Below are 22783 nucleotides of genomic sequence, written 5' to 3'. Positions count from 1 at the left end.
TAATATCTAAACATGCTCACTTAGTTAGTCATGCTTAATTAGTCAGACTAACAAGAAAGGAAATTTGTAAAGGGAAGGGGGCTTTCAGTGGAGTTTGAGCAACAGGGAAGAGATGGTGCCTCTTCCAAAATAGACCCAAATGAATTTGGACCCAATCTGAATTGACTTGTTTTGGGGAGATTATCCATCACTGTAGCAGGAAAAACAAGGTGAGAAAACTCTGTTCTGCTCATGGTAGTTAAAATCCAAGCCAATGATTTTTTTTTAAGCTGCTATTATTAAAAATATTCTGAGGTGTGTTTTGAAACCTCCTTTTAACCTTTAATTATAAACAGGCTTAAAAACAAATATGCCAAAACAGTGCAATCCTATGCACGTACAATGGGACTTACTCCCAGGTCAGTGTGAATAAGACTGCATCATTCACAGCATAATTCTATACAAATTTATTCAGAAGTACCAGAGCTTGGAAGATTACTTTTAAAAAGTAATAAATTGCAGTTACAATTACATGGCCCAAAAAAGTAGTAATTACCATTAAAATGACAATTGCTCTGAAAGTACTTTACTTTTTCTCAAAAGTAATCATTACAATTACATTTCAGTTTTTTAAAAAAAAATGCCTACAAGGTTCTGGCCTTGGTTGCTGCACATCTAAGTAGCCTAAAACAACATTAAAAATAAACACACATACAGAGGTAGTAGAATAATTCTTTTTTATCCATAAGATAGCAATGGTGGTCTCTCTGTTGGTAAGAGAGGTGGGGAGGGAGGCAGAGGCCACTACTCAGATCTTTGCACGTCAAACCAAGTGCAACCCCCCCACTCAGCCAGCAAGCATAATCTCTTTCACTCGACCACCTCCCGGACCCTGCCCTGCCATCAACTAAGGCACACTCACCCAAGCAAGCATTTTCCCGAGATGCAAAAAAGTTAAAATACTGCAGATGCAGCACAGTAGCCAGAAAGGGTGGTGGAGGTCACTTTGTGTACCAAGTATAAACACAGTACTCACACATCCACACATCCATACCCACACACACGTCATCTTTAACCTCCACAGTTCTTTATCTCCGTTCTGATGCTGTCTCCTTCTCCTTTATCCATGTTCTTGCCCTCTGGCTCCTTTCTCCCTCCACTCTATTCTTCTCTACCTCCATCTATTGTTTTCTCCATTCTACCCGTTTTGCTCTCCACCTCCTCCCTCATCGCCTCCTACCCACCCACAGAGCATGAGGGAAGAATGATGCTGCACAGAAGCCCAGTTTGAGGCACATGATTTTCATCCACAAATCAGAGGACCAGAAGACTGCCCTTTCTTCCCCCCCAGTAATGCCCCAAAGTAATTCGGGAAACATTACAGTTACTCCACAAAAGTAATAAAATTACTCCTATTACAATCAAGATGTAAAGGAATTACCCACTTGGTCCTCAAAAAAGTAATAAATTACAAGTAATTACTTGTAACAAATTACTTCCAAGCTCTGAGAAGTACCACTGTCTCTAATGGGCTTACTCCCTAGTAAGTATGCTTAAGACTGCAGTCTCAGTCAGTCAATTTTTATTTGTTTTATACAATGGGTTGTGTAGGCTGGCAACACTGCTTAATATACAAAATACAGAATAGACAAGCCAAGTATTAATAGGGCTGTCACAGAATGTAGAGCTTTTGATCAGAGAGTGTCTGTTGCTGCAAACTGCATACAGTTTCACAAAATGTTCTGATGTTTCTGGCTGTTGCTGCAAAGACGGCCATTTTAGATGTAATATAGTTGTCTAGGTTGTTCAATAAAAGCATATTTTGGCAATGTCATCCTGAAATATTGTTCTGGCTAGCAGTTAAATAAATAAGTTGGACCATCCACTGCAGAACAAGGTAAACTTATCCAATTTAATTCCAGTGAGAATTCAATGAGAAGACTCTGAAATGAAAGTATTAGTAAATTTTAGTTTGAGGTGCCTCATCTTTCCCTGTAACAGTTCCTTCTACTGACCCTTAGGAAGATCTCATTGTTTTAAAGTATATCATGCTAGGTAACACTATAATATTACACCATGCTGCCTTTGAACTGGCAGCTTTAGGAAGACTGACTAGAAGTGAAAGTGAGTATTTCTAAGTATTCTTGCTGGAGGCGCACAGTACAACATTATTCAGAACTGATTTCATAGTGTGCTGAGGTTATACCAGAGTGGTTGCATTTCAAATTATGGTTTTAAAATGACTTAATTTACTCTAGGGTTGCCAAGCAGGCTGTGATGTTTTTTTATTGAACTATTTAGGCAGTAAAAATAGGTGACTAGATTGATAAGCATGCTGCTTTCTGAAACCCATATAACAGTAAAATGCTTAATTGCAAGTGTTGAACATAATGGGGCTTATTTCAGAATGAACATGCATAGGATTGCACTGAAACACAAGCATTTATTTAACATAATCCTGAAGCAGACATCTCACAAATCTTCTAGGACTTTCCTTAGAATTCACTGTGCATTTGGGGTCATTTTCTGTTAATTTCCTAAAGGTTTTTTTTAATGTGCAAGGAGTCGCAAGCAACTCATAATCTAAATGAAATAAATGTGAGCTTCCAAGAGCATGTTCCATGTGTTAAAGCAATTATGCAAGTTTATAACCCTCTAAAAATGGAAAATGTAACTTTAGCCATTGTAGTGCAATGATAAACTTAGAATTTTTTTTGCACATGATGGAAATTCATTTGTGGTAGAGGAAGCTATAGGTGATCTAAATTCAAAACATATTGTCCCAAGTAGCCCATTGATTTCAGTGTTTAATCTGTTTTATATGACTTCCCTGTATCCTGAAAGCTATTTACTTATACCTTGAGCTGAAAGGTAATGTCAGATGACTTCTTAATCTTAAATGTGAGATATTTCTGCAGAATCTTATATATTGGTTATGTCTCATTGATAAGATTTGAAACAAGTATTGTGTCTGTTTCTTAACAGGTCCACCAGGTCCACCTGAAGCTGTGACAATTGATGAAATCACAGACACTACTGCTCAGGTGTCTTGGAGGCCAGGAGCAGATAATCGCAGTCCCATTACAATGTATGTTGTTCAAGCAAGGACACCATTTTCTGTAGGATGGCAAGCAGTTAACACAGGTAAATAGATATCCTAGAACTTGCAGTTTTCTTAAAGAGTTTCCCTTGAACCCATGGGATTTGTGTTTAAATGCAATGATCCCACAATGGAGTGTGTGTTGTTGTATATGTTGCTTTTGGCTTTCATCAAAATCAGGTCCCTCAGCAAATTTCATTTCTCAGGATCCATGTTGCCTGGGTCACTGCTATATTATTGTTGTTGTCATTGTTACAATATTAAAAAGAAGACATTTGTATATGGATCACTATAGCACAAAGGAAGGATGGAAGGAAGGATGGGAGATCTACATGTTGTTGCCTTAATCGTATTTAGGTGAAGGGAGCATGTGGAGATCTGCTGCTGGCCCCACCACTACTGCACCAGCCCAGGTATGGGACAAAGGAAGAAAGAGGTGGTCTGATCCAGGGCTGGATTATCCATTAGGCTTAGTAGGCTGAAGCCTAGGGGCCTGGAGCTCTTGGGGGCCTGTGCATAAGCTAAAAAAAATTACAATACCGCCTGCCATCCCGCCGCTTCACTTACCTTTTTCTCCGCTGTTTTTTTGCGGTTTGCCATCAATCAAGATGGCAGCCAAGGTTTCCCTAAGGGGCTGAAGCCTCTGCCGCCATCTTGGTTGATGGCACGCATGCGTACTACACGCGCGCATTGCTGCCATCAATGAAGATGGTGGCAGAGGCTTAAGCCCCTTAGGGAAACCTCGGCAGCCATCTTGATTGATGGCAAACCTGTGCACGCAGTGCGCGCAGCCGCAAAAAAAAGTGAAAAGGTAGGTGAAGCGGGGCGGGGGGGTGGAATGGGATGGGACGGCGGGTGGCTCAGAAGCTCCTGTCCTGCGATCCCTCCTGATATTGCCTAAGAGGAGAAGGGGGCCCAAACACCAATCAGCCGTAGGGGTCCTCCTCAGCTTAATCCGGCCCTGGTCTGATCCAGTTCTTGTGTTCTTATGACTGAATGAAGCATGATTTGTCACCCCCCCCCAAAAAAAAAACACCCAAAAGAAAGAGTAGCCAGCTAAAGGCTCATATTCGTAGTCTGTATTCTGTCCTGCTGCCATATGTTTTGCTTTAACCTAAAGCTTCAGACAACTCTTACTTTCTTAATCTACACTTTCCCCCCTAGTACCTGATGTCATAGATGGAAATACATTTACAGCAACAGTGGTGGGTTTAAACCCATGGGTTGAGTATGAATTCCGGGTAGTTGCTGCCAGCCTTATTGGGATTGGAGAGCCAAGCAAACCATCAGACAAACGGAGAACTGAAGAGGCTCGTAAGTAGTAGAAACTGAAACCCTCCATTTTGGCATTTCAATCAATATTTGACACTTTTGTTGAATAACAACTTTTACTGGGTAAATATAGTTTGTATGTGTAAGAGAGAAATGCATTTAATTGAAGCCTTTCAATTAAATAGCACCTCCTCCTGTTGAAACAGGAAGTGTGGAGGCATGACCAATGATTCGTGCCATACAGATCAACATGATTCTGAGTGCTGTTGTGTTGACACCATACCCCAGCCTTCCCCAACCTATTGCCCTCCTACAGTTTGGGCCTACAACTTTCATAACCCCTAACTACTGGCCTCAATGACTGAGGCTTATAGTCCAAAACTTCTGAAGGGCACTGTTGGGACTGCCATATCCTATCCCACAGCACATGAAAAGAATCTTCTCAATTGGGGTGCTACTTTATGCAGATATGGCTCTTACTTTAGTATTCCAAGTAGGTACGAGACGATTACTCTCTAAATTGGGAACTTATTGTAAACAACTTATTTAAAGTACTATATGACCAAAATGGTGGTGGTGTTTGCCAAAAGGCAGAAGTGGCATAAATGGATCCTGCATGGTTATTTAATCTAACAGTTCCACTCACCTAAGGGCTTCATTTTGTGAAAACACCCTATGGCATGCCCATTTGGATGCAATAAAATCTGCCCATTCATTGCGAGTTATAAAGATTCTATTATACTAAAAGTCTTCATTTGTTAGAACCAATGACAAAAGTTTTTGTTGCTAAAAATGTATTTTGTTTATTATGTGGTACAGCAATCTGGGGTTGCGCTAGTAGAAACAAACTGAATATAGTCCAAAATAAGTTCCTACATGCACTACTTGGAATCTCACATACTACATCTGGTACATTACTCAGGCTTGAATCCAACAAAGTGATTGTGCAAGCAGACTGACTTCTGCCTGTGCAAAGGAACTTCCCCTCCTCTCCTCCCATTACACATGCCCCAATGTGCTCTGTAGGGCTGGGGGCAGGGACAAAGGTCACAATTTCAGTACTAAGTGATCTTCCATGGTAGGAAGATCACACACACATATTCTTGTATTAATGAATTTCCTTTAATGTGCATTTGGATGTGCACGTCTTAATATGAAAAAAGGATGTTCAAGCATTTTTTAATTGAGTCTAAAGAAATAGGTAACTCTTGTGGTCTTGTGACCTTAATTTGTCTAATATCTGCAAAGGAACCACAAGACATATAAAGTATCCAGTTCATTAAATTAGCTACTGTTGACTCAGTCTTATTATTCACTTGCATATTTACTGAATGCTGTAGACCTTTGTTAGTAGCAGTCAGTTTCATGATTATAAATAAATGAAACCTGTTGTAGAAATAATTTTAAAAACTATTTGCAACAGGTAATTAGCTCATAAATATGCTGTTTGGCCATCTCATTTTCAAAATTATGTATTATGTGCTCTCAAAGTGCCTCATAAAAACCTGCTGCAAAGCATTTTAATCAATATTCTGATTAATACTTCTATTTTGCATTACAATGCAGACATTGAGATCTTTGGGATTCCTCCACTCTCCATTTTTTAAAATGGTGTTTCAAAAAGAAAAAGATTTGCTTTGAAATCTCAATGACAAGACAAAGTTATGTAGAAAAATCACAGCAAATAAAAGGAAACGATACATAAAAAATGGCATATCCATCTTAATAAAAGGTGCAAAAACTTAAAAACATTCTCAAACTGGAAAGAAACATCTAGCAACAGCAACTTTTCTTATGCAAATATTACTTCCCTGAAACTCAGAAATTGTTTTTGTCTGAAATGTTTGCTGATATATTCCTAAAAGTTCAAACTCACCAAGATAAGTTCCCTGGTATAAACATCAGACCAGCTGTTTCTACCTTGGATTAGTCACCACATTTTTCTTCTCTTTTCTGCAGTTCCTGAAGTCACCCCAGCTAATGTCAGTGGAGGTGGTGGTACTAAGAGTGAGTTGGTCATAACCTGGGAGGTAAGTGACCTGTGAATTTGGGGAGGGGGGAATTAATTGTTCTCTTTTTGTGCCAAACCTGCCACAAACTTAAGGCTATTGCATCAGGCGGCATTTTGCAAAGGGAGTGGCAATTTTTAAAATGATGTCACCCCTTCCTGTGCTTCTGAATTTGAAGGTGAAAACAGATGGCCACCTTTGAAGGGGCTGCAGCTTTGAAACATGGCAAATAAGGAGAAGCAAGGGGAAAGGAAACATACCCTTGCTACATACCCCAACTGGTTTCACAGTCATTTTCTCTTCCCAGTGTAAGAACATTGGAAGACCCTTGCAGGATTAGACAAAAAGCCCATCTTGCCCAACATTCTCTTCCAACATTCCAGTAGCTAGGAACTGTTCTTCTGAGGTGGCAAATGGGGTTAGGGAGGGTTCCCCAACAGGTAATTCTCAAAGCTTGGAAGATTACTTTTAAAAAGGAATAAATTACAATTACTGTTACATGGCCCCAAAAAGGGGGAAATTACCATTACAATCACAATTATTCTGAAAGGAATTGATTACTTTACTGTTACTCAAAAGAAATTACTACAGTTACAGTTACGTTACGTTTAAAAAAAACACTAGAGTGCCCACAAGGTGCTGGCCTTGCCTGCTGCACCCCTAAGTCACCTAAAACAACATTAAAAATAAACACATACATGCACACACAGAGAGGATAGTAGAATCTTTTTTTTAATGCTTAAGATAGCAGTGGTGGTCTCTCCACTTCTCTAAGGGAAGTAGGGAGGGAAGCAGAGGCCATCACTCAGAGCTTCACACACCAAATCAAGTGCAACCCCCCCCCCACACAAGCCAGCAAGCCTTGTCTCTCTCACTCAAGCATCCCCCAGAACCTGCTTTGCCATCAACTAAGGCACATCCGCCCAAGCAAACATTTTCCCCTGAGTTGCAAAAAAGGTAAAACACTGCAAATACAGCAAAGTAGCCAGGGAGGGCAGCGGAGGTCACTTTGTGCACAAAGTGAAAACACAATATTAACACGCACAAACATCATCGTCTCTCACCTCCACAGTTCTTCATCTCCATTCCACTTGTGCCTCCAACATACACATTCTTGCCCTCCGGCTGCTTTCTCCCTCCACTCCATTCTTCTCCACCATCATCCATTTTAACATTTTTTCTCTCTCCACTCCACCCCATCTCTCTCTCCACCTCCTCCCTCGTCGCCTCCTAAATACCCACAGAGCACGAGGGAAGAGCGACGCTGCACAGAAGCCCAGTTTGAGGCACATGATTTTCATCCATAAATCAGAAGAGCAGAAGACTTCCTCTGCTCCCCACCCGAGTAATGCCCAAAGGTAATGCTGGAAACATTACAATTACACCTCCAAATTAATAAAATTACTCCTCGTTCCATTACAATCAAAATGTAAAGAAATTACCCACTTGTTCCTCAAAAACTTAATAAATTACAAGTAATTATTTTTTCCTAACTTGGGGCTTATCCACATGGCGATTTGCTGTGTATCTGGTGCTACTTGCATCCTCTTTTAAATTGCATGGTTCACATGATGTTGCAGGCAAGTAGAAGCTATCATGCAGTTTTCCCCTTTAAACCCATATTAACCCAATCCTGATATAATCCGAAAAGGAAGGAAAAAATGTCTGCATTTCATATCTGTAGGGCTTGCAGATACTTTGCTCTGATGCTGTTAGGTGGATGTGTCAATTGTTCCCCTCTCCATACCCACTCCCTCCTCCTCCCTTCATTCATTTCATATCCTCTGGGCTGAAGAGCAACGTCCCAGACAAGAAAGAGGGGTGGGGTGGAGAAAGAATGTCTGGGGGGGGGGAATTAAAGTCTAAATCATTCACAGCAAGAGCCACTTTAAAAAAAAAAACCCTCCATCCCTGTCTCCTCATTATTATTTTGATCAAGTGAGTTTATTATTTGCAAATGATGGGCTCTGTTTCCAGAGTATCTAATCCCCCTTTCTCCCCCAGCCTTTTCCCCGGGATGCTTTCATTGAGAGAAGAGGAGGGGAGGTCTAGTCAGTGTCATGTTTCTTTTTTTTTTTTTTTACAATAATTTTTATTCAAATTTTCATAAAACATACAAAACAAAATCATAAAACATTCAAAGACAAAAAACAAAACAAAACAAAAATAATTAAACAAAAAAAATAAAATATTGACTTCCCATTTGTCACAGATCAAATCAGTTATAGGTCTACAATATATAACAATCCTGTCTCTTAAATCATATTATAAAATCACTTTCCTCCAGTAGTTATCTTAATTAATCATCAAATCTCATAAACATTACTTTATTCTTTCCACAAAAAGTCAAAGAGAGGTTTCAATTCTTTAAGAAATATATCTATCAATTTTTCTCCAAATAAACATGTCAATTAATCCATCTCGTTAATAATTATAATAATCTTATTGTCATAACCATAGTCCAAATAAACATTTCGATTAATCCATCTCATCAGAATCTGTTAGGTTCAATAATTTCAATAGCCATTATTCCATTATCCCTATTAGTTCCATCTTCCATCTTCAATAGTCCTGTTAAGTCCAGTAATTTCAGTGTCCAATCTTCCATTATCAGTATTCCATAATAATCTTGCTGTCGTAGCCATAGTCATATAATAAGAGTCTGATGGGAATTTCCTCTATCCCAAATATTTTCTTGCCATCCATTCTGAATAAGTTGCTGAAATACTGTTGTAAAGTCATATCTGTGTTCTTCTTTTTTACAAAATGCACTGGCTCATCTCTTGAGAGTTTTTCCATTGTCACATGGCTGCAGTTGATTCCATAGATTTTCTCTATATCAAACTCCATCACGTCATTCCAGTCCAAAAGATTATCCAAGCTATTGATAACTTTATCTCTAATATCTTCATTAATTTCTTCAGAGATAACGTTAAATTCCAAACAGTAGATTTTATTTCTAAAATCCATAAACTCCAGATCTTTTTCTAATTCCACATTTGTTCCAATCTCCAGGGCTTGTATCTTCCCTTTATTTTTTCTTTTCTCATCTCTGATCTCATTCTCCTCTCTCACAGGATCCCCTATTTCTTTAAGCTCCTGCGTCATTTTGCTCAGTTCAATTTTCAGCTCCTTACTACCCTGTCGCAGGGTTTGTTTCGTTATCTCAATCTCATCCATTATTTTCTGAAACATAGTTACTTCCAGATTCTCAGCCACTTTCTTGATTGCCATTTTTAAAACCACGAAAACAAAGCAAAACAAAAATAAAGAAAAACCACTTCTTATTTCAGCAACAATTGGGTTAATATTCCAGGCTTGATGACATCACAGTATAAACAGAGCAGCCTGCCTTATCTCTCTATGTTCAAGAATGCAAAACAAATTTAGTTCCCAGCATCAAAACAGCTTAGTGGCGTCGTGAAGAAGCAGATTCGTCAAAATAAAATAGACCAAAAAGAGAATAGTCCCAGACAATATAATATTCCTCGGAACAGAAATCAGGAATAGAAATCCCTCTTCTGTTTATATCTTTAGAATGCACTTCCAGGACAGCTTTTTGCGACAGAAACAGAGATAAGCTGTTAATTTCGTGAATAACAGAGAAGAGTTATAGCTCACCCAGAAGTTGTCCAAAGCCGATCAATCTGACAAATCTCCTTTGGCTGCAACAATTTAAACCAAGTAAAAAAAATAATAGAAAGAAGGGTGCTTGCCTGTTAGTCCGTTCTCTCTTTAAAGAAAAGATAAACGTATCGCTTAAACAGATAGAGCTTGTTCGAAAGTCCGTCCGGCATTGTTGGCTGGACCTTATCTCATAAATTAATGAAATCCAGTCCTCCCAACAAAAACAGGCTTTTGAGGTTGATCTCTAGTCAGTGTCATGTTTCTATTCAATTGCACACTGAGGCACTCTCCCTGCTTCAGCCTTGAAGCTGGAACAACTGCATCCTACTTGTGTGAATGGAAAACAGTGGATTGGAAGCTACCATTGAGCAAGAAGTGTGGACCTTGAAAATCTGTTATGCTGGTAAAAGCAGCGTCTTTAGTACGAAGTTAGGCTCCTGTGTAGATAAGCCCTAATTACTTTCAAGCTCTGGTAATTCTCTACATGTCACCAAACTACAGTTCAGAGGATTAACTGGGAGAAGCTAAAGCAGGGATGGGGAACCTGTGGCCTTCCACATGTTGATCGACTACAATGCCCATCATCCTTAACCAATGTCCATGCTGGTTGGGGCTGATGAGGATTAGAGGCCACAGACTTTCCCTGAGCTAAAGCAGCCGAATCTTGTGGAACCTTAAAGACACACACATGCACATTGCTTTTTTGGTAAAAAAAATATGAGGTGCTAGTACTCATATCTTGATAAAAGTGCTGTAGGTGCCAGCACAAAATGCCAGTGAGTATTAGTACATGAAGTGTAATCGTCAGCTCTGCAGGAGTGCAGAGGAGAATGGGAGGCACAGTGTGATGTAGTGTAGTGGTTAGCAGTAAGTGATGGCATGGTGGGGCTGCGCTGCTCACCTGACCTCCCTCCAGCTGAGTTACTGCTGCATACTGGAGTGAAGATTGGGAGGAACAAGCGGGGACGATGTCACTTCCCCCTCTCCATCCCAGTACACCAGTAGCATCTCAGCCACTACTGGTGGTTGAGCTAGGAGTGGGGAAGCCCATCTTCAAATCTCCACTCTTCCTTAAACTAACTGGGTGACCTTTGGCCAGCCATCCTTTTTCAGTCTAACCTTTTCCACATGATAATAAAATAGGAGGGATGGGGGAAAAGAACAGTGGTGAAAAACTGCTTTGCTACAGCTCAGAGCCAAACTACCCAGTTATCAAAATCTCAAGACACAGCACTTGCTGACAATCTACTTTACACAATCACATGTTTCAATGACCCTCCAACCAAACAGGAGCCCTCTGGCAGTCATGGCATAAAGGAATCTGGCTCTAGTATTTTGTTGCCTTTCAAAGTAGCAGAATCTGTATCTGTAGCATAAAACACGAATCTGGCAGTTTGTTTGTAGCTGTCTCTATGGAAGAGAAAGCATGCATACATTCATGTTTGGCATATGCTGCTTTGAGAATTTTGAAATATTAAGCCACATATAAACGCTGTTAAATAAATAAATACCTGTGGAACAATTTGGAACAATTTCAAACTGACCCTATGGACTGCAGCCAGGAAAAGGATCCTCATTTCTGACTTATATTTTCTACATCCTTACAGAAGGAAAGTTGCATGATTGCTTTATAAGTACATTCTTGCTTCTTCAACTCCCTTACTGAGACTTAATAGAAGGCAGTATTTTGTTTTTCACTATTTGCCTCATTTTTAGTGTGCTGAATTTCACCCTGCCTAGAATTAGTTTCACTCCATGCCTTCCACAAATCTGTTTAAAATGCAGTGTCTTATCTGTAATCCCTAATTTTCAAGAAGTAAAATTCAGAGTTTTTTAATCTGACTACAAATGCACAAAAATATCTCCCTGCCCCCCCCCCACTAAAATCCATTAGAAATAGAGTCAGGTTGCTCTTCCAGTTCAAAGATAGCACTTGAGCACATGCTAATCCAATTGGCTTCAGTGAAACCTAAGGACATGCTTAAGTGGCAGTCTGAATATGGATATTCCCTGGAATGAGGGTTATCATTTCTTCAGCTTCCTTACTAATGCTCCAAATATGTTGAAACTAGATAATTGGAGTATGTGCACCAGTGACCTGAATGTGATGTGACTGTTTCAGGCATCAGACAGCACATCTGTATCACCCTTCAAAGTGCACTCCCTGCCATGTTGAAGTTCATACCATACTTAAAGTAGGCCATGCCCTTTGCTTCAAAACTAGCTACTTACTGTGCCTGGTAAGGTAGAAACAGCATAGAAGGGAACAGAGTGGGACATTGGTCAAAGCCATGGAGAGCCTTTGTGAGCTAGCAGTCTGAATCACTTTAAAACCATAGCATTAACTGCCTCTAAAAAGAGGAACCAGGTGTTGATATGAAATAAATACAGGTTTAAGGTGAGAGTGCTGAGAAGAGGGGGAGGGAACAGGAGTTCCATGGAGTTGTTAGTCTTCTTCCTAACATATCAGATTAGAGCAGAAAAGATACAACAGTGACCCTTGTGCCACTGCTACCTTTATCCTTCCTATCTTTGTGTGACTTCTTTGCACAGCTCAATCGTGTGCTCCTGGAACCAGGTCCTATGAAACATTGGTGTAGATCAGAAGTAAGAGTGCTGTTGTATGCATGTGGAGGATAAGAAATTAATACAGTAGGGCGCCACTCATATGGCAGGTTATGATCCAGACCCCTGCCGAAAAGTGAAACCCGCCAAAAAGCGGAACTCCATCAATAAAATGGTGCCTGACACCCGAAAAACGCCGTAAAAGCGGGACAAGCACCGTATGAGTGGGGCCTTACTCTAATTTAGTCTAACTGAGACCGCCACATTAGTGGAACTCTGAAAAGCAGGCCGCCAAAAAGCAGGACCCCAGTGTATTAAACTTTCCTTCAGTCTCATCATAGCAAATTTCTATTTATTGGTATGTGCCAGCTAAGGCTGGGCTGAAATGGCCCTCACAATTTTGTGGCCCATTTCATAGCTGGGACCACATTCCAACTATTTCTGGGGATGAGATGCACAATTGGTTGCCAATTCATTTCCGGGTACAATTCCAGGCGCTCAAGTTTGTTTCAAGCACTAAACGACTTAGGCCCCAAATGTTGCAAGACTGTCTCCTTCCCTACAGACCCTCTCAGGTGTTGAGATTGGCAGAAAGGGCCCTCTTGGTAGTTCCACCACCCACAGAAGTTCAGGTGGTGGTGGCCCAGAAGAGAGCATTCTCTGTGGCAGCCCCCAAGTTGTGAAATTCCTTCCCCACAGAGGTACATCTGACATCTCCACTGAACATCTTTCGTCATATGCTGAAGATGCGCTTCTTCATCCTAGCTTTTGACACAAGAGAAATATTGTTAGGACCCATTTTAGCTGTTAATGTAATTTGTTTTAAAATGTGTATGTTGTGACCCACCCTGGGACCTACTGGTGAAGGACAGGTAATAAAGTTATTATTATTATTATTACTACTACTGCTACTACTATTCACAGAAGAGTGAGAGAATTCTGGTAAGTCCCACCCGCTATAATTCACCCCCTCAAAAAATGCAAAGAGAAGTGAGATTTTACCCAGGAACCCCTGCCCAATTTGCACTAAAATTTCACAGTTGGAAAGTTCAGCAGGCACTAGTGCCAACAAAGCATTAGATAGTCTTAATAATTATGTTTTATATTGGTCAAGCTTCCCATTATCCACCACATGCTTCAACAGTGTTTTTTTAACTCTGCTCTAGATCACTCTGGAGTTCCAGGAAACTTAGCAGATGTTCCTTGTTTTCTTAATTGGTAATGGTTGACAAGGAGACAATTTGTCCACCATTTTTAGTCTTTGCTTGCAGTACAATTGGTGAGTTGTTCTGAACATTCTATAGTATATTCTCATTTTGGGCAAGACTGGGAGACATCCCCCCCTTGCAACTGAAAGTGCAACAGGTAAGTTTCCTGAATGTAGATAGTTTTAACACTGTAATGTGACAGAATACAAAGGGGCAGGACTGAAAAATCTCAAGACCTGTGATTTTCTAAAGTGTGATGGTTCTAGAAATCAGAAACCTTTTTAAAGCTCTGCAAAGAAGCTTTCAGAAAGAAAAAAAGTCTGCCTGTGGACCACCCGCCTATACTGATCCACCCAAAGTTGTTAAAGCACTTTTCCTTTTCCACTACACAAATATTGCAACATCTCACTCACAACATGTTTATGATCCAGATGTAAAGAAACGACATACACAGCTTATAAAGTGGCTTCTTCGGGAATCAGTGGGAATTGCTGCAGCAAAAAACAGAAAGTAAAGTTCCAAATAGAGAGCCAGTGTGGTGTAGTGGTTAAGGTGTTGGACTATGACCTGGGAGACCAGGGTTCAAATCCCCACATAGCCATGAAGCTCACTGGGTGACCTTGGGCCAGTCACAGCCTCTCAGCCTCATGAAAACCCTATTCATAGGGTCACCATAAGTCGGAATCGACTTGAAGGCAGTACATTTACATTTTTTTAAAGTTCCAAATGTGCAATTCTCTCCTGCAGGAACATATCCCTTATTTAGATCACAATCTATGTGTCTGTTAGAGAGATTCAGATTCTAGGAGCTGCCTTGCATGCTTCAGCCTTGATTACTAGCTGTCCATGATATTTAGAGCTGTAGTTGGTTCCTTTTCTGACTTGTGCTATTTTTAAGACTAGATGTTTTCAAAAGAGCAAATAGACTATAAAAAGCATGTCAGATCTCTGAAACAAATTAGCATTGAAACATAAAATGCTTTTCAAGTTGAGTGCTTAATTTCTTTTGCCAGACAGCGTGTTTCCAAATCAGATTATATGGATCCATTAAATTTCTCAGACACAAATTTACTCTTTGTAAATTTGCCTTACCTATCAGGCTGTTTCCATGTGTCTTCTCTTGTTTACAGACAGTGCCTGAAGAATTACAAAATGGAGGTGGGTTTGGTTATGTGGTTGCCTTCCGTCCAGTTGGTACAATAAGTTGGATGCAGACTGTAGTGGTTTCTCCTGACGCCTCCAAATATGTGTTCCGGAATGAGAGTTTACCACCATTTTCACCTTATGAAGTCAGAGTGGGGGTGTACAACAACAAAGGAGAAGGTTCTTTCAGCCCCGTTACAATTGTTTATTCGGCTGATGAAGGTAGTGTCCTGATTGAGCACATCTTAGTAATCTCTTGCATGTCACAACCTGACTGTTTCTGGAAGAGATGTGCATCTGTATATTATTGGCACATTCTGCTAATGTCCAGGCCTGCTTGTAATAAATGGCATGTGTCCAGGTTTAGTAAATTAGTAACATGTTGACATTATATTGTGCATCAAGAAGAATGAGGTCATTCATTTAAGCAGCTGAAGAAGACTATTTATGTCTAAATCCTTTGAAATTTAATTTCTGATTTTGATGTTTAATGGCACCATGCTACTTTATTTATTCATTCATTCAAACCATTTATATCCAGCTCTTCCTTGAAGCACCTGTAATGCAGCCAGATACTGATAACCTTTAGGGAGGAAACTTGGCCTTCTGGGGCCTAGGTGAATCTGCCAGCTTTTTTGCTACAGCAGATAGTCTCACAGGTTGATACTCTCGCCCTCAGAGCAACGGTCTGCTGCATTTGGTCACAGAGCAGTTGGAGCTGAAATCCTCTGTGAGGGAGAGGAAGGACCTGGCCCAGTTGTTGAGAGCAGCAGCGAGGGGAGGTGGCAGTCCCTCACTGCCTGTGGCTCCTTTTCTTCCTCACAGGGCACTTGGAATTCTACCAGGATCGGCAATATGCCCAGTAGCAGGTTTATATATTGAGTTTAAGTCTGTTCTGAGATTATATTAGAATTGTAGTAACATATCTTGTATGTTTACATTATATAAAAAGTCATTTGACTCTCTCTCTCTCCGTAGCATGTATTCTCTGAAGAACTGTATTAATATTTAGCATGAATGAATATCCTTTCATTGCAAATTGCTCTATTTTATCTTAGTGTTATCAGTACATGGTACCTGATAAAATTTAGCAAAGATGTCTTTTTATGCATTATTTGTAATAAAACTGATATTCCACACAAAGGGAATGGTCATGACTCAGTTAAAAAGCATGACTTTTTTTAAACTTGCAAAATGCTTTGATGTTTTTAAGGCAGTAGTGGTATACAAATATATTTATAAATACATAAATTTGCAGGTTTCAACTGCAAAGACCCAAATCTAGTTACTTCTGCCTCTAATTAAATGATTTTTGGTTACAATGGTTAGGAAAGGCCTTTGACTAAGTCCCTGGAGAGCTGCTGCCAGGCAAGTTTGTAAATCTTGAGCTTCACAGGCTGGTTATAGCTGTATTTACATGTTCCAAAAACTGGATCCCGTCAGCACTTGCTAACTCTTTCACATCTTGATATTTCTTCCATGAGCAGGGGCTACAGGTCCAATGCCAGATGCTGGCTGAGGGCCCCTGTAGCTCAGAGGGGTCCCTAAGGGGTCCTACTTGAGGGTTGGACGGTGAAGCTTCTGCTGGGCCCCTGATAGCGTCAAGTTGCTGGAATCAGCTACCAGATGCTGCTGTGGACTGCAAAGCAGGGGTGTGTGCGTGCATGTCTGCTATCACCAAAGATGGCGGCATGAGCACCCCTAAAGGGGTGACACCCCCGCCGCCATCCTGGGTGATGGCAGGTGCATGCACAGAGCACGTGGGGGCTGTGTGATGATGCAACAGGTTATGGTAGATGGGGTGGGTGTTCAGCCTTACAGCACTGCGGGCCCGGGGCAGGCTGGTGCCCAAGGACCCAGTTAAGCTTGTTGCCAGCCCTGACAGGCTACATCAATACAAGGTATATGCACATTGACTCTGCAATGTAAACTATATCTCCATTTTGTAGGGTACAATATTGTGCACACGAGCCTATGTACAGAATGCACACAGTTAGCCTCTGTGCACAAAGAACTTCCAATTCAGATCTGCCACCACAATTCTGATTCTCCCTTCATCTGTTGATTGTACCCAGTTTTTCAAAGATCTGAATAGAGTTTCTTTAACCTGTATACCATCCCACAGGTCTAATTAGGCCTGCCAGGCCTCCCCATTTGACCTTCAAAGCCATTTCAGCCAAGCCATGCCCACCTGCATATATGACATCATGTATAGGTAAAAGCAAGGCTGAAAGGGCATTTGCAAAGTGCAGGGTAAGACAGCACTTTGAAAGGGGCTTCTGAAGATGTCTTCAGAGGCCCGTCTCATAGCACTATTTTGCATAGTGCTTTGTCAGATCTTCAAAAGCCCCATTCAAAGCCCTGAGGAAACAACAGGCAAAAAGGGTCACCTGAGATCATGTGATAGACAGGTGAGCTGCTTCACCCATCTGTCAAATTTGGCCAATGAGGAGTGGGAGAAAAAACAATCTAGCCCACAGGGCTAGAAAAGTTCCCCACCCCTGATGTATACGAACACATGCAAGCTACACCTTTCTATCCTATCCCTGGGCTGTCTCTAACAGCTGCAGATTTGTTGTGGACCTGGAACTTAAAATTTCTTCCAGAAATGAATGCTTATTGAGCATTCATCCTGATTTGTTGGCACAAAATTTGCACAGAGGTATTACAGTGCTGTTTTGTTCACACAGAGGTTATATGACACAATTTCCCCACACTTTCCACTACATTTTTCTGTCCCCACAAAACTTGAAGGGATTTTTTAAAAGTGTGTTTATTGCACAAGAGCATCAAATCCACTTTAACTGTGCAACCTCAATTTGCCAGGATATGATTGGCACATACCTGCAAAATAGTGGCAGTCTGTAAATGGCCAGATGGGACTGTTGTTTCTGATGGCAGACCAACACCTGCCGTAATGTCTAGCTCTTATCAAAAGGTGAGAGATGAAGGGTGACTTGCCTAAATTCATCCACAGCTTTGAAAGCCAAAGCTGACTTTTTCTTCATTCTAACCAATGGATAAGGTGTGACCATAAAGATGAACCTACAGCTAACCACTGTTGCTCCTTTTTAGAACCCACCAGAGCTCCAACCAATGTCTCCGCCAAAAGCCTTTCTGCGTCAGAAGTACAAGTATTTTGGTCTTTGCCAGAGACCCAGAGCAAAGGAAGGATACAGGGCTATGAGGTAGGAGTGTTAAGAGGCATCACTAACCTGAAACAGACAGCTCTGTTCTGCAACCTAATTGTTCACACTGTTTGTCATGTTTAGTCTCAATGGTCTTGCATGCATAAAGAATTTGTTTTAAATCGACAGCTGAAAATCTGCCTCTTTTTTATATATGTATAACAATGCACTTGAGGACATGCCAAATCCACTTGGTATCAATGAGCATTAAGAACATTTGATTATAATTTTACTACAAGGTGGAAATCCTCATGCAGGCCTAGATTTGAGCAAATTCCACAAACTATCAGATATTTACTCCAACCATATAATAGAAATCTATGGTAGCCAGCCACAGGGCAAGTCAAAATGCCAATTTACCATATACTGTGTTTTAGATGTGAATGTTCTTTCTCACACACAGTACAACAAAAAGTTTCATACCAATTTTTAAAAGTCATAGACTTAGAAATAAAAATGGGAAAAGGCTCCTGTTAGAGGAATCTTCCTCTCTTACGGGTCTGTAGATAGCATATCCTGCAATCAGTGAGTTAAGTGGAATGTTAAGGGCTATAAAGATGCCCATCAAAAAGATTGCTACAGTTGTTAGATGTGCTGACTGCTGGTTTCATGCATGGAAGGACTATTTTGAATTACTGCAGTCCCTTGAAATGAAGGCAGTGGCAGGATTTATGGAGAGGTGCTGATCCAAAAATCCTACAGAGACAAGCTCCTCCAGGAACTAAGTCACCTTAATGTTTTTTTCTACAGTCAAGGTCATATTGATATCAGTGTATCTCATTTCACATAGAAGTGTAATGTGACAACACTAATCCAGCAAAAAAATCCTAGGTCCTCAGCTTACCACTCATTTTAACCAATACAATTTTGGGCAAAAGTCATTCATCAGATGCCATGTGACTTTGGCAGGTTAGAATCCTGCCTCCACCTGGGAAGAACCTCAATGAATTCAGCTATGGCACCTGATTGGCCCAAAGCAGGATTGCCCCAAGGAGAGATTTGTCCACTATTTACATGGTAAAAAACAAACATGGAATGGAATGGAAAACTGGATGATAGGAATATGGGGCAATTACTTAAGGAATGCTTTTGTCATTTTTCCAGGTGCAAATCTTACCCTTTGGTGGGAATGTATGAGGTTTCCTCAAAGGCTATTTTCAGCCACTTGGAATTCTAAAGAAAGTAGAAATTCAGATGTGAACTTTAATCCATAAGCATACATTTTATTTGTGCAGGTTAGATACTGGAAACATGGGGATAAGGAAGAACAGGCTGGAAGAATGAAAACTATTACCAATCAGACCTCTGCAGAACTCACCAGCTTGAAAGGCAATGCTTTGTACCACTTGGCTGTCAAAGCTTACAACACAGCAGGGATGGGACCTTCTAGTTCAGTAGTCAATGTGACAACCAAAAAGCCACGTGAGTTGGGGAGGAGCACTTCTTTTATTCTACTATGTATCACTACTCTGTGCCACCTTGGGCTCCTGCTGGGAGGAAGAGCGGGATAGAAATCAATCAATCAATCAATCAATCAATCAATCAATAATAAAATCTCTGATTACCCCTATTCAAATGTTCCAACATCCCTAATCTTATTAATCATTGCACAGAAAATTTAAACCCTAGCTGGCCAAGAAAGATTTGTATTTCTGTTCAAAGCAGGGTCTTCCTGTACTAGTCACTAGCATACTGAATTCAATTCCCTTTTCACCTATAGCATTTTGTCATGTCAGATCTGCTGCTGACTTTGAAGATGCATGCTTGCCCAGCAGCTCATTAACTTACCAAAAATAAGAGTTCACAGTGAGCTCCTCAGAAACTATGATAGAAGGCGTGTTAGCACCTGAAGAAGGAAAATATTGCTACTTAACATTCACCTTCCTATGTTTTGAATTTAGCACCAAGTCAACCGCCTGGAAACATCATATGGAATTCATCGGACTCTAAGATTATATTGAACTGGGATCAAGTAAAAGCACAGAACAATGAATCAGAGGTGAAAGGATACAAAGTATGTAATGGACACCAATGAATGCCATTATTTGTCATTGTTATGAGGCATTGAGCAGTACCACAATATTGAATTAAATAATCACCAAAGGAATTATGAAAAATTTAAATTGTACGTGATCAGAAACTGAGATAAATTTCACTTGGGCTGTGATCTAAAGCAACCTTAGTAATGTTCTGTAGAAATGTGTCATTGCCTAAATATGTGTACTATACAGTGTATAGGATGAAGGTGATGATCTAATAACTGTGTTTCATCTGTGGCTACAATGGCATTAGAGCATTCACATCTGATCAAGAATTAACAATGGTTCTCTAAAGCCTAAATAATGCAAGTCTAATTTACACAAAATATTGTATAACTATTGCCCTGATTCCAGGGCAAAATGCAGCATTAGCACTCGTACCAGTGCAAGCTACCTAGCTTCCTACTACTACTCAGTATCCTATGCCTGTATGAAGTGTGAGCTTCATACTTTGCTACTTAGTCTCATAAGATATTAACAATGTCTGCAGTACTGCATTGGCAAGGAGGGGGGTATCCTGTTGACTTAGTTTTGCTTAATATTTCAGTCCGCCACCTTGTCTGGCTGCCTCTCCACCCTCATCTAGTACAGGCAAGGTCTTTCAAGAGGCTGAGTTGTAGCCGTTGTGATGTTAGTACAACTGTACACCTCACAACAATGCCAGATGTAGAGGCATTTGCACCTAATAAGATCCTTTGTCTTGCTCCAGGACAGAGCTTTAAGATCAGATTTCAAAACTCGGTTCAGAACTGAAATGGAAAGAATGAGAGCCAGGCCTCCTCAGTGTGAAGGACATCATTCATTTGGTGAAATTCCAGCAAATATTTTGAGCTCAGGGATGAATAGCTGCATGAATAGCTCTGACTTCATAAAGCCAATGAGAAAATGAAAGTAATGCCTCCTAATGCATACACAACTTAGGTAGAGTAAGACAAGAAGCCTCTTGACTTTTGATAAGAAAGCATATATTCTCTCTAGGAACTATAAGGGTTGATTAGCTATTATTGTAGGCCTAGAAATAGAAGCTGTTTCTATAAACAATCTAAAGCTCTTCTTTTTTCTCTTTTTTTTCTCTCTCTCTCCCCCTCCCACCTCGGTTAAATATATGGCCTAGGTTTTATACAGATGGAATAGACAAAGCAGCATGTCAGTTATAGAAACTAATAAAACATCTGTGGAGCTTTCACTGCCTTTTGATGAAGATTATCTCATAGAAATAAAGCCATTTAGTGACGGAGGAGATGGCAGTAGCAGCGAGCAGATCCGAATTCCAAAGATATCAAGTAAGAGCCAGTATTGTTCTCTTCCATGTGAAGGTGCTTCAGTCTCTGGTCATGAATGACTCAGACCTAAATCTCTGTCTCCATTTATACAGCTTTCCCGTAGAGTGCTTTAAAAATTTAACAAATAACAACAGAAAAGTATTCTTGTTAGATTTTATTTTACATAAAGTTTCTTAATGAATCTGTCATCCAAGTGGCTTGATTCATAATTCCTCAGTTTTGTAAATCGTATACTTGATGCACTCATTATATACTTCATGCACTACATGCACTCATGAGTTTTAGCCAGAGCAACTTGCTACAGTTAGAACAGGAGATGTCCCTCTCAATTTTACAATAATCACTTTGAATAAGGTTTGGCAAAAAGTCCCCATCTTCTTAATGATTTAAAATCATAATGAAGGTTTTAATTACCTTGATTATACAGCTACAAACAAAACAAAATCTTACAAAACTTAGAGTCCTGAACTCAGAAATGCTTGCTTAACAACCCTCTGAGTTTTCATGGTGATACACAAAACACTCAGAGAAAATCTAGAGTTCAGAGTCTAAAACCAGAGTAAAATAATCCAGACCCGTTAGAATTTTTTCTGTCAGTTGTCTCATAATTTGTTGAAATTGATTTAAAATCAGCCATGTTCACAGAGTACCTGTATTCCTGTTACTGACCGTGCCCCATATTCTGACCTTCATCTTCTGCAGTTTAAAAGTTTAAAAAATGCCTGGCTGATTTTTAATTAATTTAAGAAATTTAACATTGAAGTCCATGATAGTGCAGGCATGCTTGGTAAGAAACAGCTGTCAGTGTTCTAAAAGCCAGACTAACAGCAGTTTAGCTTGACTAATGAGAAGACCACACCCACGCCAGACATTGATTTCACATTAAACAGTAATGGCTTCCCACAGAGAATCCTGAAAAGTATAGTTTGTGAAGGGTACTGAGAACTGTTAGGAGATTTCTATTTCCCTGACAGAGCTCCTGTGGCCAGAATGGTTTAACAGTCAGCCCCTCTTCTGGTGACTGTAGCTCTGTGAGGGAAATAAAGCGTCTCCTAACAACTCTCAGCACTCATCACAAACTACACTTCCCAGGATTCTTTGGGGAGACGTGACTGTTTAAAGTGAAATAAATGTCTGGTGTGGATGTGGCCAGGGACAGCTTTGGTTTAAATTTGGATGGCAGACTACATGTGTCTGCTGTAGAATAAAAAGGTGGGGGGACACCTGAAAAATAGTGATACTGTTAATTAGGTTTTTGGAAAGGAAAGGGGCTTTCCCTCTGCCAGTGCCAACCCACCCAATCTCGTCCCTTCCCCCAGGTCAGTTTCACCTATCCTAACCATTATTGCACAGGAGTAAATCCCATTGAA

General features: G+C 40.3%; 1 protein-coding gene across 1 annotated transcript in view; it reads left to right on the top strand.

Annotated features, from left to right (window-relative positions):
* The window catches only part of LOC133380727 (contactin-4-like), a 604583-nt gene that overhangs the window by 579869 nt on the left and 1931 nt on the right, over positions 1-22783 (top strand). The window contains exons 15-22 of the mRNA XM_061618571.1: positions 2965-3123; positions 4244-4393; positions 6311-6381; positions 14891-15125; positions 17979-18091; positions 19327-19513; positions 19993-20105; positions 21245-21413. Of these exons, the coding sequence (XP_061474555.1) occupies positions 2965-3123; positions 4244-4393; positions 6311-6381; positions 14891-15125; positions 17979-18091; positions 19327-19513; positions 19993-20105; positions 21245-21413 (1197 nt within the window). The remainder of the gene's footprint in view (positions 1-2964; positions 3124-4243; positions 4394-6310; positions 6382-14890; positions 15126-17978; positions 18092-19326; positions 19514-19992; positions 20106-21244; positions 21414-22783) is intronic.

Source organism: Rhineura floridana, chromosome 3, assembly GCF_030035675.1.
Source record: "Rhineura floridana isolate rRhiFlo1 chromosome 3, rRhiFlo1.hap2, whole genome shotgun sequence".
NCBI classification, from domain to species: Eukaryota; Metazoa; Chordata; class Lepidosauria; order Squamata; family Rhineuridae; genus Rhineura; species Rhineura floridana.
The sequence above is the reverse complement of the archived record's forward strand: the minus strand, read 5'-3'. Positions and strand labels throughout refer to the sequence as shown.